This window comes from Garra rufa, chromosome 6 (assembly GCF_049309525.1).
Source record: "Garra rufa chromosome 6, GarRuf1.0, whole genome shotgun sequence".
In the NCBI taxonomy this organism is placed as follows: domain Eukaryota; kingdom Metazoa; phylum Chordata; class Actinopteri; order Cypriniformes; family Cyprinidae; genus Garra; species Garra rufa.
The window spans coordinates 45,919,582-45,935,794 of record NC_133366.1 but is presented as its reverse complement, the minus strand read 5'-3'; the positions used below and the strand labels follow the sequence as shown (position 1 = coordinate 45,935,794).

Below are 16,213 nucleotides of genomic sequence, written 5' to 3'. Positions count from 1 at the left end.
TAACATTTTGAAATATTTTTACTATTTAAAATAACTGTTTTCTATTTGAATATATTTTAAAATGTAATTTATTCCTGTGATTTCAAAGCTGAATTTATAGCATCATTACTCCAGTCACATGATGCTTCAGAAATCATTCTAATATGCTGATTTGCAGATCAAAAAACATTTATTATTATTATTATTATGTTGAAAACAGCCGAGTAGATTTCTTTGATGAGTAGAAAGTTCAGAAGAATCTCAAATAAAAGTCTTTTGTAACATTATAAATCTTTATAATCACTTTTGATCAATTTAAAGCGTCACTGTTAAATAAAAGCATTAATTTCTATATTTTCTCCCCCCCCCCCCCCCAAAAAAAATAAAAAAAATGATACTGACTCCAAGCTTTTGAATGGTATATGGTGTATAATGTTACATTTATTACAAACCTGGCTGATCTTTGAACCGTTCTATTCATCAACAAATCCTATATATATTAAAAAAATACTCTTTAAAATATTGATAATAATAAAACTTTCTCTTGAACAGCAAATCAGCATATTAGAATGATATTTAAGAATCATGTGACACTGAAGACATACTAAAGTGTAATGATGCTGAAAAATTAGCTTTGGTCACAATAATAAATTACATCTTAAAATATATTCAAATAGATATTAGTTCTATTAAACAGTAAAAATATTTCAAAATTGTACTTTGGACTGAATTTTCAGCATCATTACTCCAGTCTTCAGTGTCACATGATCCTTCAGAAATTATTCTAATATTTTGATTTGGTTCTCAAGAAATTATTTCCTATTGTTTCTTATTATTATCAACATCTGTTATAACATTTGTGCTACTTTTTGTGGAAAATGCTCTATGCAAAGCATAAATGTTAAATGAAAATATTAATTTATTTAAAAACAAATCTTACTCACCCCAAACTATATAATTTCTCTGAAATCAAGCATGATCTTACATTTATTTTATTTTATTATTAAATGTATCTACTTTAAACAAGACAAAAATACAGATTAATATATGCATTTTAATGAAAAGTAAGCATCCTTAATGTGATGCATACAGTACATAATCAGAACTTTACATTAAAAGAAGGTGGAGAGAAAGGAGCCTATCAGTAAGAAAGCAAAGACAGGAAATGTGAAAGGAAGAAAGTGCAGAATGGAATGGAAACTCTGTCCTCGTCTTATTGTATACACAACACAATTGGTATTTGTCACAACACAAAAGATGGGCCGGTGTAAAGGACACTATATAAACCAGTTGTGTTGAGTCTGTTACTGTCCGTGGACTCAGTGTATATGCATGAGACAGAGAGAGTGTATAAGACCTCTCAGTGGAATTAAATGATGAATGTTCTGTCTCTCCTCCTCAACCTGCTCGTTTTGGTGTCCTCCGCTGTATTTTTATCTCTCTCTCCCTTTTTTCTTTAGTTCAGAGCTGAATTAATCAAACACTCGCTTTACCTAAAAACCAGCCGCTGTCTTTTGTGATTGTGTCACTTGAGCTTCAGGGAAGAAAAAAAGCAGTAAACACTCCTGGCACCTGTGTTTTCCTTTGTTATAATGGACAGATTCAGAGTAAGGCGTAAGTGTTTCCACACTCAGTAGAGTTATCTGAGGAATGCACACACACACACACACACACACACACACACACACACACACACACACACACACACACACACACACACACACACACACACACACACACACACACACACACACACACACCTGTTGGTCCACAGCCACAGCATCTAAGCCATCGTACATGATGTTGACCCAGCCATCTTTAGACGACAGGACGAATAATGACATCAGTGCCTGAAAAACATAGATAAAATGAATTAGTGTGACCAAAAGTATACTTGACAGAATTACTGTATCACTGTCAACAATATATTTTTTTGATTTTTTTATTGAGGGGAAGGTGAGATGAACACAGTTTTGCTCAGTTAGGAACTACTGCAAAGCAAAAAGAACAAAACAAACAACAACAACAACAACAACAACAAAAACTTTATCAATTTAATGCATTCTTGCTGCAAAAAATGTGTGTAAATAAAAGCTATATCGACCATTCTACAGAACTGCCGCAAACTGCTGTCCCACAACCAAAAAACACATTTAAAAAGCATTTAAGTATTCAAATCTTAGATTTTTACTAAGATTATTCTATTAGCCTATCTATTGAAACCCACAATAATATTTAAAATATAAGCAAGCTTTATATATATAAAATCATCATTTATTGGGTTTCAATTGGGAGGGAGGTGGCTGACTTTTTGCCTTTTACAAAGAAAAAATTGGATTTACAGTACAACAAATCTCGTAAATTACACTTGAAACATAGTTAAAAATGTAGCCGTTATAGAATAGCAAATGTGTCAAATTTGTGGAGAGGACAAATATTCCAAAACTTTCTGGAAATACAATATGTGACCCTGGACCACAAAACCAGTCTTAAGTCGCTGGGGTATATTTGTAGCAATAGCCAAAAATACATAGTATGGGTCAAAATTATTGATTTTTCTTTTATGTCAAAAATCATTAGGAAATTAAGTAAAGATCATGTTACATTAAGATTTTTTGTAAAATTCCTACTGTAAACCTATCAAAATGTAATTTTTGATTAGTAATATGCATTGTTAAGAACTTAATTTGGACAACTTTAAAAGTGATTTTCTCAGTATTTAGATTTTTTTGCACCCTTAGATTCCAGATTTTCAAATAGTTGTATCTCGGCCAAATATTATCCTATCCTAATAAACTATACATCAATAGAAAGCTTATGTATTGAGCTTTCATATGATGTATATATCTCAGTTTTGTAAAATTTAACCTTATGACTGGTTTTGTGGTCCAGGGTCACATATGAGAATTAACTGCACAATTACTGGAATTGTGTGCCTTGGATATTATACAATTTGCATACATACATTTTTTTTTTTTTTGAAAAACACAGTTTTTTTTAAAGACGTTTCCAACCCTAACTTCGAACCAATTCTGCAGAATAGCCTATATATAACTAGGCACTATGTACTGACTTGTAAACAAAATAAAAAGTCATTTAACTACATAATGGTATTAAAGTTGCAGATCATTTCACATAAACAACAGAACAGGAATGAGAAACACTGTCCACCAGAACCCTGTCATCTTGATGAAATGCGCTTGTGTGACCTGAATCTAAAATATAATGGGTTGCTTGATGGTTTAGAAAAAGGGCAAATGACAAGGTTGATTTTTAAATAAAAGACACTAGCGGTGGACATAATTCATTCTACATGAATTCCCCCTTAATGTCTATGCCTATATGAGTGTGCGTAAGTGAGTCTGAGTTTCCTACCTGACCCAGGTTATCGAAGTTGTACTTCCTACGGACCCATTTGTATTTAGCTTGCAGGCACTCAGATTTATTGGTGATATTTCTAGTGTCGTAGCCTTCACAATGATAAAACTTCCCCTTGAAGAGCTGAGTAAAAGAAAACACCATTAATACAAATAAGCTGCTAAGTTCAAAGCAAGCAATAGCTCCGAACTGTGAGAAGTTTATTTAAAGGGGTCATCGGATGCAAAACTAACTTTTACATGATGTTTGAACATTAATGTGTGTTGGTAGTTTGTGTACACAACCACTCTACAATGATAAAAAAAAACACCCAGTGGTATTTTTTCAATATTTAAAAGTAATATCCCCTTTTTAAAATCAGGTCATTCTCATCTTCTTGTCGTTACGACGAAACACAGTTGATTGACATGAGCGCCTTACCTTAGACCCGCCCTCGAAACAGTCCGAATACGATTGCCATTGTGTCGACTCAGATGCAGAGGAAGACACTAATTTAGCGATTGAGGTGTTCTGTTGTTGGATGTAATAATGAACATAGCAGTAGTCATTTACTCCCGACATCTGAAGCGCTTAGAGGCAGAGGAAAACGTTACTTTCGTTTTTGAAAGGAAAGCGCTGATCCCGATCTATGTTCGTGTGAATCATTCGTGATGCAGCTTCACCCACAGCACAAGTGAGTATAAGGGTTTTTTATGCTTTTTTGCAAATGGCCTTTCTTAATAATGTACTTGTTGGCAGGTTTCGCCAATAAACGTGGCTAAATGCAGCTAAACCCGGCTAAACGCAGCTAAAATAAACATTACAGCTCTTAATCCCTCAGCAGAGAGGGGCGGGGCGAGCAGAGCTCATTTGCATTTAAAGGGCCCATGCAATAAAATGAGCTGATATTTTGCAGAGCTGATTTTGACAAGGTAAAAGGGTGTGTTTTTTTACACTACTATTGAGAATTTTTAACCAAAGTATATTAGAGACTTTTCTTTAAAGACCCTAAAGAATCATATGAACTTGTGGGAAATGGGCATCCGGTGACCCTTTTAACAAATAAAAAGTTCATAAAAATGAACAGATTTTGGCTTTTGTCATCTTTTACAAAAATGTAGACACTAGCAATGTGTCCCTACCTGAACTCCCAGAATGCCAAAGACAATGAAGAAAGCACAACAGATCAACACAATATTTCCAATAGGTCTGAGAGATGTGATCAATGTTTCAACAACTAGCTTCAGTCCGGGAGCTCTGCTTATGACCCTGATGAGAAAAACACACAAAAACACAAAGAAATGCATATTTGGTGTTGCAACGATATCTGAACTCAAAGCAAAACCACTGAACTAGAAAGAGACTGTTAATAAAAGGGCTTGATGTTGCACAACAAGCAGACGAGACGAGATGTTCTCTAGTGTTAGCCTTGAAATTAATAGGTAAGTCTGCTCAGCAGAATATCTCTTTGTCTGAGATTTGCCTGGCTTTGTTCAGATATGTCAGGCGGAACTGTTTCCTGACAATAGCGAGAGATGAAATGTGGCTTCAGCACCATGGACAGCAGCATTATAAATTTTAAAGATACATTTTTCCCTGTTGATCAAAGTCAAATTTGCTGTAATGCAGATTTTGGTTTGAAGTGCAAATGAAATTTGAATGCATTGGCAAAGAGGAAGATTTTTAGCATATTAAACATAATTTAGGTCTGTTCCTCACACAAAACTACTATGATTCAGAATAGTGATGCGACAATTCGTAATTTAGCAAAATATAAAAATAACATTAAAGTTTTCATTTGGCCTAAAACTAAAACAGGGAAATTAAGCGTATTTAGTAATAAATAATAATTGATAAACTCAAATAAAAACTTAATAAAAGTTGTATACCATATAAGCAATTCAATTTCACATAAATCAACATATAGCAACTTTTTAATTATATAATCCAATTCATTGCTGAAATATGAACATTTAAATTTGATCTGTAATAAAAACTTGATTTCGTGACAAATTTATTCAAACATACACTACCAGTCACACGTTTTTGGACAGTAAGATTATTAATGTTTTTTAAAGAAGTCTCTTCTGCTCACCAAGCCAGCATTTATTTGATCTGAAATACAGCAAAAACAGTAAAAATGTGAAATATTTTTACAATTTAAAATAATTGTTTTCTATTTGAATATATTTTAAAATGTAATTTATTCCTGTGATTTCAAAGCTGAATTTTCAGCATCATTACTCCAGTCTTCAGTGTACCATGGTCCTTCAGAAATCATTCTGATATGCTGATTTGCTGTTTAAAAAACATGTATTATTATTATTATTAACAATATTTAAAACAGTAAAAACTAAGAAATTCTACATTTTCAACATAATAATAATAATAAATGCTTTTTGAGCAGCAAATCAGAATATTAGAATGATTTCTGAAGGATCACTCGACACTGAAGACTGAAGTAACGATGCTGAAAATTCAGCTTTGAAATCACAGGAATACATTACATTTTAAATATATTAAAATAGAAAACTGTTATTTTAATTAGTAAAAATATTTCAAAAATTACTGTTTTTTCTGTACTTTGGATCAAATAAATGCAGGCTTGGTGAGTAGAAGAGACTAGAAAACATTAAAAATATTTTTATAAAAAAATATTATAAAATTGACAGCTTTGACAGCTAAGACTTTGTTTAATAAAAAACTAAACAAAACTAAAAAACATTTCAAATGTATGTATACACTACATTTATTAAGCATTTTTGGACTTCACCAGCTCTGGCCCCAATTCACTTTCATTATATTGTAAAAGAACAGTGTGAACATTCTGCTAAACATCTCCTTTTGTGTTCCTTAGAAAAAAGAAGAGTGAACCCCTTTAAGAATATTACAACAGCCTGCGCTAGAGGACATAATGTACCTCTACACATTCATCCACACCCACACACACCTTTAATAAGAGTCTTACCTCAAGGGTCTTAGTGTTCTCAGCAGTCGAAGTACTCGCAAGATACCCAGAATTCTGTTTCCGCCAGAGGAGGCGAGAGAGACCAGGATGTCCACCATTGACACAAACACCAGCAGGCCATCTAGAACATTCCAGCTGCTCTTCAGGTACGAACCTGGACCAGCGTACAGCCCGAGAGAAACCACCTGCAAGACCAACAACATAATGATTATCACTGTCATCAACATGTCATATTGGTATTGTATTATTATGTGTATATATTAGGGGTGGGCATAGATTAATTTTTTTAATCTAGATTAATCTAGATTAAATCTTGGAATTAATCTAGATTAATCTAGATTAAAATGGCTAATTTGAATTCTGATGAAGGCATTCAGAATATGTGTGCTACCCAAATAATGACTTAAAGTCTTTGAGAATGGATCATAAAGCTCATAAAGCTGTTCTATGATAATTTGTTGATGAAAATAAATTATGTTCAATTAGATGTACTTGTGTTTACTAACTAACTAACTAACACTGAAATTATTTTTTCTCCCTATTAGATTGTGTTTTTTTTAACGTCAACACCTACCCAGCCCATTACATGTTACACCGTACTTTTATTTTGACAGGTTGCCGTGAAGTTTCTGTGTCATACAGTATGATATGATGCTAGTTTTCTCAAATGAAACGGTAAAAGTGACACTAACAGCAGTTTGGGAGATTGAGTTTATCTGTTCATGTGAGATGAAAATGCCAAAAATTACCGGGAGCGTCACGTGGGTTTCAGTATGCGTGTAGTAAAAGCTCGTCTCCGCAATGCATACATACAGCTAGGCAAACGGAACATATCGGATTCATATTAAAACGGTCTTTTTGCATTTCAGTTTTCACATACACTAGTCCATATCGCGATTTGAATTAAGTGACTGACCAACATTTGATTTATGAATCCAAAAAACGACGAATTTACGTGGCATTTCGCGCTATAGTAGATTCGGTTTTTATGAATGGAGGACGACGCGATCCCGTCTGTGTTTTGGCGGAGGAGACTTAAACGCGCGACCATATTCTACAGTCTTCGGTATACATCCGCGTTAAACTATCAAGGTGAAAGTCATCATAGCTTGCGTAGTTTAGACGCAGCTCCCAACCCAAATTTGAGAATAGATTAACGGCGATATTTTTTTTATCGCGCGATAAGAGTTTCACGTTAACGCAGCACGTTAACGCCGATAACGGCCCACCACTAGTATATATATATATGTAAGTTAAAATAACCAAACTAAAATGTTTGCCAATAATCCTACCTTCACAGTCATCTCAGCCACAAAGATCACAGTGAAGATGTAGTTAGACACTTTGAGAAAAGTCCGCTCCTTTAAAACAAATAAAGAAAGAAGGAAAATGACATTTAAAATGGCAACAAATGCACCACATCCATTAAGAGACCAATAAAAGAGCAGCTCTAAGGCATTTATCATCATATTATGAAGTTTCATAACTGAGATATACTGGATATTATAGTTTAAAAGCTTAGGACAGTTTGTTTATGGTTTTATAGGTTATATGCAACTTAAAAATGTTTCAAAAGGGTAGAATCATACAATCATCATTTTCCATTATTAACCTACATTTATAACCATTTACTATTATAATAAAATAATCTTAATTATTATATTTAATAATTCTCAATATGTTTTATTACATTTAAATTAAATACTATTTAAATAAACTCTGCCAAGTGATACAGTTCATAAGTCTGACACATTTATAATATTTATATAGACTTGGTCATTAATATAGAATAATATAGAAATCAAACTATACGTTTCAATAATACATTGACATGTACATTACAGTTCAAAGTTTGGGGGCAGTATTTTTTTTTAAAGAAAGTAATACTTCTATTTAGCATGGATGCTTTAGATTACAAAAGTCATAGTAAAGACTATTGAAATGTTGCAAAAGAAATCTATTTCAAATTAATGTTGTTCTTTTGAACTTTCTATTTATCAAAGAATCTATTTATCCAAAAAAGCCAATAAAAACAATTTTCATCATTAAAAATAATAAGAAATGATTCTTGGGCAGCAAATCAGCTTTGAATCACAGGAATAAATTACAATCTACGGTCCCACTTTACATTAGGTGGCTTTAACTACTATGTACTTACATTTAAATTAATAATTTGGTACAATGCACTTATTGTGTACGTACATGTTTTTACACTGTACTTATATTGTTAAAAATACCTATATGTAATTACATCTGTTATTAATTTCTGTAATTACATTCATGGTTATACTGTTGACCCATCCCTTACACCTTAACCCACCCTTAAACCTACCCATACCACCAAACCTGTCCCTAACCTTAACTGTATTCCACCATAATAGAGGCAAAAGTGTTTTGCAATACAATATGACCACAATAAGTACACTATACTTATTTTATTATGTAAGTACATAGTAGTTAAGGCCACCTAATATAAAGTGTGACCCAATCTACATATATTCAAATAGAAAACATGTATTTTAAATATTAATACTACTTCACAATATTACTGATTTTACAGTATTTTAATTCAATAAATGCAGCCTTGGTGAGCATAAGAGATTCTTTTAAAAATCCGTAAAAATCTTACTGACCTCAAACTTTTGAACTGTAGCATGCATGTATAATAGAGCCTGATGATAGTGCTAGAATGAATTTTGTGATTGTTCTCACCGTGCTGTCAGACTGGATGTCAGGTCTCTCTAGAGCGATTGTGATGCAGTTAAAAAAGATGAAAAACAGCACAATATGATCAAACATCTTATGAGTGATGACCTTCTGACAGCGCATACGGAACCTGCAGAGAATGAGAAAGAGCCATGTGAATAGCATAAAAATGTGCAAGCACAGCATTCACTAGATGTGTATATATATATATATATATGTGTTTGGTTGGTCTGCTGTGTTGGCACTCACTTATTTTGTGGGGAGAATAAGTAAAGTGACCAATCCTCATGGTCTCTACACCACTGGGGTTTATACGGCTCCAGCAGTCTCTTCAAAATCAGACACCAGCTCTGAATGAGACACAAACATAATACCAAATAAAAAACATGCTTAAAAGAGAAGTTCACTTATAGAACAAAAATTTACAGGTAATTTACTCACCCCCTTGTCATCCAAAATGTTCATGTCTTTCTTTCTTCAGGCGTAAAGAAATTGTTTTTTGAGGAAAACATTTCAAGATTTCTCTCCATATAATGGACTTCTATGGTGCCCCTGAGTCTGAACGTCCAAAATTCAGTTTAAATGCAGCTTCAAAAGGCTCTAAATGATCACAGCCAAAAAAAGAAGGGTCTTACCTAGTGAAATGATTGGTTATTTTCTAAAAAGAAAAAAATACAATTTATATACTCTTTAACCTCAAATGCTCACCCTGCTCTGCGTGAACTCAGTATTCCAGTTCATGACAGTTAGGGTATGTCAAAAAACTCCCATCTCATTTTCTCCTTCAACTTCAAAATCATTCTTCATCGCTGTTTTACCTTTTTTGTGAAGGGCGATTGATCTTCTTTGCATGTTTACTTTGTAAACACTTGTTCGGTACTTCCGCAGCAATGTAGGACGGTTTTGAAGTTAGATTAGAAAATGAGATGGGAGTTTTTCGACAAACACTAACGGTCTTGAACCAGAATTTTCACACAGAGCATTTGAGGTTTAAATGTAAATACATTTTAAATTTTTTCTTAGAAAATTGTGTCGCTAGATAAGACTCTTCTTCCTCAGCTGGGATCATTTAGAGCCCTTTAAAGCTGCGTTAAACCTGCATTTTGGAAGTTCAAACTCACGGTCACCATAGAAGTCCACTATATGGAGAGAAATTCTTAAATATTTTCTCTTAAAAAAACTATTTCTTTATGACTGAAGAAAGAAAGACATCAACATCTTGAATGACAAGGGGGTGAGTAAATTATCTGTACATTTTTGTTCTGGAAGTGAAAATAAAGAATAGAAATGCATATATAATATTTCTGTAATATCTGCAATATTTAACAATGCCAAGAATATTCTACGTGATCTACATGATTGATATACGGTACTGTAATAGTATAATCAATAATAAAAATGATTAAAGACAAGGTCCCACCTCCTCAAATTCATCATCATCTGCCCCAGGTGTGGATTGTGGGTCGGGGCGTGTTATGTTTGGAGAGGATGGATAACCTCCATCTAATCTGCCGTTACACTCCAGATATGGGCGTGGAACCTGGAGGAGCTCTGGAAAATCAAACGACCCTAGACACGAAACTCCGCCCAGACTGCCAGTCCTGCTGGATTTCCCATCATCTGATTGGTTGTCATCCATGCTGTCCTGTCCCGCTCCTGACAGCAACGACTCGCGCTCCCCTGACTGAGCGCGTCTAATTAGACTGGGGGCGTGGCCGAGGCTGTTCCAACTGGAGCGGCGACTTCCCCAAAGGCTGGACTGCAGCAGACACACAAACTGTAGCTTATTATCACAGGTTGAAACAACTGCTGTAGTATGACATAAAACATTTTAAAAGAAATGAGTTGACATATCTACAAAAATGAGAGGGACAATATGGACCATTTATAACCACTTAGATATGTCAATGTAGATCGTATGGGATGACTAAATTTGATTGTTAGTAATGAAAGACTTTCATTTAATCTAAAACTGATCATAGTTTTTAACATTTTCATTTTATATATATATATATATACACATATTTTATATTTTACATTATTATTTTTTTAAATAGTTTGATTCATATGTGTGATTAAATATGACTTATACTTTTATTAATAGGTTTTATCATTTTTATTTATTAACTTTTTTATTAAGTATTTATTTTCCTATCAAATATAACAGCAGGTAAAGCTATAGATGTGTAGATGTGTTATTGTTTGCATATGGTTCAATATTTACACCAGAACTCCAATAAAAAGGTGATAAAAACTAAATTAAATTCCATGCAAAAAATTTGAAATGAATATTCATGTTTTGCGTGAAAAGCCTTAAATGCAAAAGAAAATTTGATGTTTATCTGCTTACCCCCGGGGCATCCAAGATGTAGGTGACTTCTTTGAAGTCTGTCAGTCATATAATGGCAGTCAGTGGGACCCACGGCTTTGACATACACAGACAAAACCAAATTAAACCCTGCGGCTCGTGACGATACATTGAGGTCTTAAGACACCAAACAATCTGTCTGTCCTATAAACTTAACAGTATTTATATCATTTTTTACCTCTGATCCACTGCAATATCTATCTATCCTGAGTACGTTCACAACAGCCAGTGCGTGACGAAGAGCAAGCAACCATAACTTCAGTCGATTAGGCTCAAAAGTTGTAAGTCTGTGAAAAGTCAACGCATGACAGATCGCTTCCGTGCATGAGTCCACTATGCCAGAGCACTTTGACGGATCACGCATCGGCTGTTGTGAACACGCTCAGGACAGTTGGACATTGCGGTGGTTTTGTCTTTGTATGTTTTTTTTTTGACTCTCAAAGCTGTAGGTCCCATTGACTGCTATTATATGACTAACAGACTGCAACGGTTTGAGTTAAAAATCTGCGTTTGTGTTCTACTGAAGAAACAAAGTCACCTACATCTTGGATGTCCTGGGGGTAAGCAGAAAAACATCTTTTTTTTTTTAGTTGAACTATCCCTTTAAAAGATTAGTTCGCTCCAGAATGAAAAAACTCCTGATAATTTAATTCACCACTATGTCATCCAAGATGTTCATGTCATTCTTTCTTCAGTCAAAAAGAAATTAAGGTCTTTTAGGAAAACATTTCAGGATTATTCTCCATATAGTGGATTTCAATGGGAGCCAACGTGTTGAAAGTCCAAATTGCAGTTTTAATGCAGCTTCAAAGGGCTCTACTCAATCACAGCCAAGGAATAAGGGTCTTGTCTAGCAAAACGATCAGTCATTTTCTAAAAAAAAATACAAATTTATATACTTTTTCACTTAATTGCTTTCATTGTACTAACTTTGCATCCACGACTTCATTTCGCTAGATTCTTATTCCACGGCTGGGATTGTGTAGAGCCCATTGAAGCTGTATTAAAACTGCAATTTGGACCTTCAACCCACTGTCCCCATTATAGTCCACTATATGGAGGAAAATCCTGGAATGTTTTCCTCAAAAACATTTCTTTTCGACTGAAGAAATGAACATCTTGAATGACATGGGGGTGAGTAAATCAGGATTCATGAGTGAACTAATCCTTTAAAAGCAACAATTCTGATATGAATAGAGATTAAACCATCAATTGACATGTTTTGAGATGAATAGGTTTATGTGTAACGGCTTTTACTCCTCACCAGGGATCTCTGGTCATGGGGCTCAGTGGAGGTGTTGCTGTTGCGCCGTGATTGGCTGTAGATGTGTGACACCTCAGTTCTGGATGTGGCGTTGAGTTGTATGTGTGTGCTGTGAGGTGGCATGGACGCCCGAGGTTCCAGGTGTCCGTTGGAGATGGGCATTAATGTCTGCATTTTCATCTCTGATCCTAATATCAGCAAGAGATTAGCATAAAATAACAAAACACATATAAACAGCTGTGCACAAACACACGCGCACACCTGAGTTCAGTAGTTCTCTCAGTTTGTCCTCATCACCATAGTCAGACGACATGTCATCATCAGTGTCTGATCTGCTCGCATCACCCTGAAAGAGAGACAGAAATGACATTTAAAGGCTAAAATGTTGAATTCATAATAATGAATCATCATATTTCCACATCAACCCAAACCACACAAGGCCAGCATAAATAAATGCAAAACAAACACAATTACATTTGCTCTTTCAAGGCTATGCAGCTCTCTACCTTCTAATCTCATGCTTAGTTAACTTAGTTGTCCTTGTCCTATTTCCTGCGAGTCATTGAACTTCCTCTTGCTATGCATTTAAAATCAACAGCATTCAGACCCATTCAGACAGGATATTTCAGAAAAAAAATCCATTAGGAGTTGATTTTATCATGAAAAGTGGGCTTTAATGCCAAAATGAACCTGACTGTGTACTTTCCGGTCGGGTTATGCCATACAAGCTACGACCATTAAGATTCAGTCATTTATACTAGAAAATCTCCTATAAAAAATAAAGAGTGACTTGAAAAAAAAGCAAAAAAAGGAAAAAGCAGGAATGAATGAGAATTAAGTATTATTTATTGTTTTTTACTTTTACTTTTTTTTTTAATAGTGCGAGTCATAAATATGACTAAATATGATTTACATTTATTTATACTGTATAGCTTTTGTATTTATTAATTTATGCATATTTGGCTATGCATTTATATCTAGATTTATGTCTAGATGAGTCCTATTTTGCTCATGTTTAAACAAAAAGTGAAATCTTTCTGAATTTGAAGATCAGGTTAAATTTAACTTATTTTATCTTCTGGGGAACTTGTAAGTATCTTTTGTAGCTTCTGGAGGGCAGTACTAAATGAACATAAATATGATATTTAGGCAAAATAAGAAAAATGTACATCTTCATTCTGTTCAAAAGTTTACACCCCTGGCTCTTAATGCATTGTTTTTCCTTCCGGTGCTTCTGTAAACATTTGAACCTTCTGTAATAGTTGCATATGACTCAAAATCATACAGTCATTGTTGGAAGGGGTTTGAATACACAAAAATGCTGTAAAGACAAGGAATTTGTCGGACCTGAAGGAGTTTTCTGAAGAACAGTGGGCAGTTTAACTCATAAACAACTATCACTTAACAAAAACAAACAGCCATGGATCATTCAGGTAACAACAAAGTAACAATCAACATCACAGAAACTTTTGAACAGGGTAATTTTTATAAATTTAACTATTATTTTCTCTCGTGGACTATATGTAGACATCTTTTATATGAAATATCTTATTCAGGTCAGTACTAAATAAGAAATAACATGCATTTTGTATGATCCCTCTTATTTTGGTAAAATAATAAACATTTCGTAGATTCTCCAAGGTGTATGTAACCTTTTGACGTCAGCTGTATTTTAGTAGAAATAAATGCAATAAGGACAGATATTGTGAAAGGTGACTGTTCAATACCAAAACAAACCAGGTTGTGTATTTCCTAGATGGGTTATGTCACACAAAATCTTCTATATTAATATGTGAAAAATAGGGAGTGATGGAAAAAGGAGCAAAAAAGCAGGAAAGAATGAGAATCCGCAATATTCAGCAGTAACAACCGGAAAAGTGTGCGTAAATGTGTATTTGAGTGTTGTGCGAGTAGGTAAAATGTCCAGTGTGTATGTGTGTAATATTTGTACCTTTTCTGACAAAAGAGAAGGAGATAAAAGACAGAGATGAAAAAAAGGAACAACAGAAGGTTTGAGTGAAAGCGTTTTCCTATGAAACACATCATCACACCAGCTGCAGCTCAGCGTCTGCGCTTATACACTGCAGATGAGTCTCATCTACATGAAAATTACACACACAAACCAAACATACACCAAACCACACAATCAATCTCTTTGATGTGACACCAATAACGAAAGGAAACAAGAGCATGTTTTTCTTCATTTCCATGTGCGCTCAAAGGAAACCCCTTTTTTTCATGGTGTGCATAATGGTTACTGTGCTGTAATTGAGTTACAGTGCAATAATTCTAGTCCTCTGATAGCATCTTACTCTTAACATGAAAAATTCCCTCTAGGAAACTCAATTAAATGCAATATGGCCACATCTAATTCAGTCGTGCAGAAGATTTGTGCAGCTGTTGCAAACTAGTGAAAGTAGTTTCAGTGATTTGTTACAGTAGTAGCCCCCAAAATATTTTGAGACTTAAAGGAATTGTTCACCCAAAAACGAAGGGCCATCCAAGATGTAGATGAGTTTATTTCTTCATCAGAAAAGATTTGGAGAAATGTAGCTTTACTTGCTCACCAATGGATCCTCTGCAGTGAATGGGTGCCATCAGAACGAGAATCCAAACAGCTGATAAAAACATCACAATAGTCCACAAGTAATCTACTCGATTCCAGTCCATCAAATAACATCTTGTGAAGTGAAAGGTTGCATGTTTGTAAGAAAAAACATATATATTTTAAGAACATTATGAATAGAGGACTCATATTTAGATGGAAGCAAAGGTTTGAAGTTAAATGATGCCTTAATGAGCATTAATGATGGATTTGTTTATTATATACAGCTTTTTAGTTTCACAAGATGTTAACTGATGGACTGGAGTTGTGTTGTGGATTGTTTTTATCAGCTGTTTGGACTCTTATTCTGATGGCACCCATTCACCGCAAAGGATCCATTGGTGAGCAAGTGATGTAATGCTGCATTTTTCCAAATCTGTTCTGATAAAGAAACAAACTCCTCTATTTCTTGGATGGCCTGAGAGGAATAAGCCTTTCAGCTAATTTCCATTTTTTGGGTGAACTACTGCTTTTAGCCAACATGTACAATCTCACTGCATTAGATACAAAATATCAAAGCAACTGGCATTTATTTTAAAGAAGGATAATACACGCACTCTTTTCAAGCAAAACATTTTAAGAAAATACAGCCTCTAGTCCACCATCTGACATCTTACCTCAGCTTGAAAGCCCTCCACTAAGATGGCAACCAGTAAGTTGAAGAGGACGTAATTCCCAAAAGTCATCAAGGCCACAAAGTACAAAGCCGCCCACGGGGAGGTGGAGGCCATGCCGTTATACAGAACCACATTCCAGTCCTCCTGGGTCAAAATCTGCAGAGACACAGGACGACTGTTAGCACAAATGTCACATTTTAAACTGTTGTCTTACATTGTGAGTAGGTAGCATACTGTAGCATTACTGTAGTTTATTGTACCAATAAACACCAACCATTATCTAAATGCATTTAACGTCAAAATGATTACAACAAATGTGTATAACATACCCTGAAAGAATCAATATTTT

The 16,213-nt window shown here is 34.4% G+C and overlaps 1 protein-coding gene across 1 annotated transcript in view; it reads right to left on the bottom strand.

Moving 5' to 3' along the window:
- The window catches only part of cacna1hb (calcium channel, voltage-dependent, T type, alpha 1H subunit b), a 54,822-nt gene that overhangs the window by 15,978 nt on the left and 22,631 nt on the right, over window positions 1-16,213 (bottom strand). Inside the window, 11 exon segments of the mRNA XM_073842671.1 lie at window positions 1,740-1,829; window positions 3,355-3,480; window positions 4,479-4,605; window positions 6,305-6,489; window positions 7,597-7,665; window positions 9,017-9,140; window positions 9,260-9,360; window positions 10,431-10,769; window positions 12,643-12,830; window positions 12,904-12,988; window positions 15,865-16,020. Coding sequence (XP_073698772.1) covers window positions 1,740-1,829; window positions 3,355-3,480; window positions 4,479-4,605; window positions 6,305-6,489; window positions 7,597-7,665; window positions 9,017-9,140; window positions 9,260-9,360; window positions 10,431-10,769; window positions 12,643-12,830; window positions 12,904-12,988; window positions 15,865-16,020 — 1,590 coding nt within the window.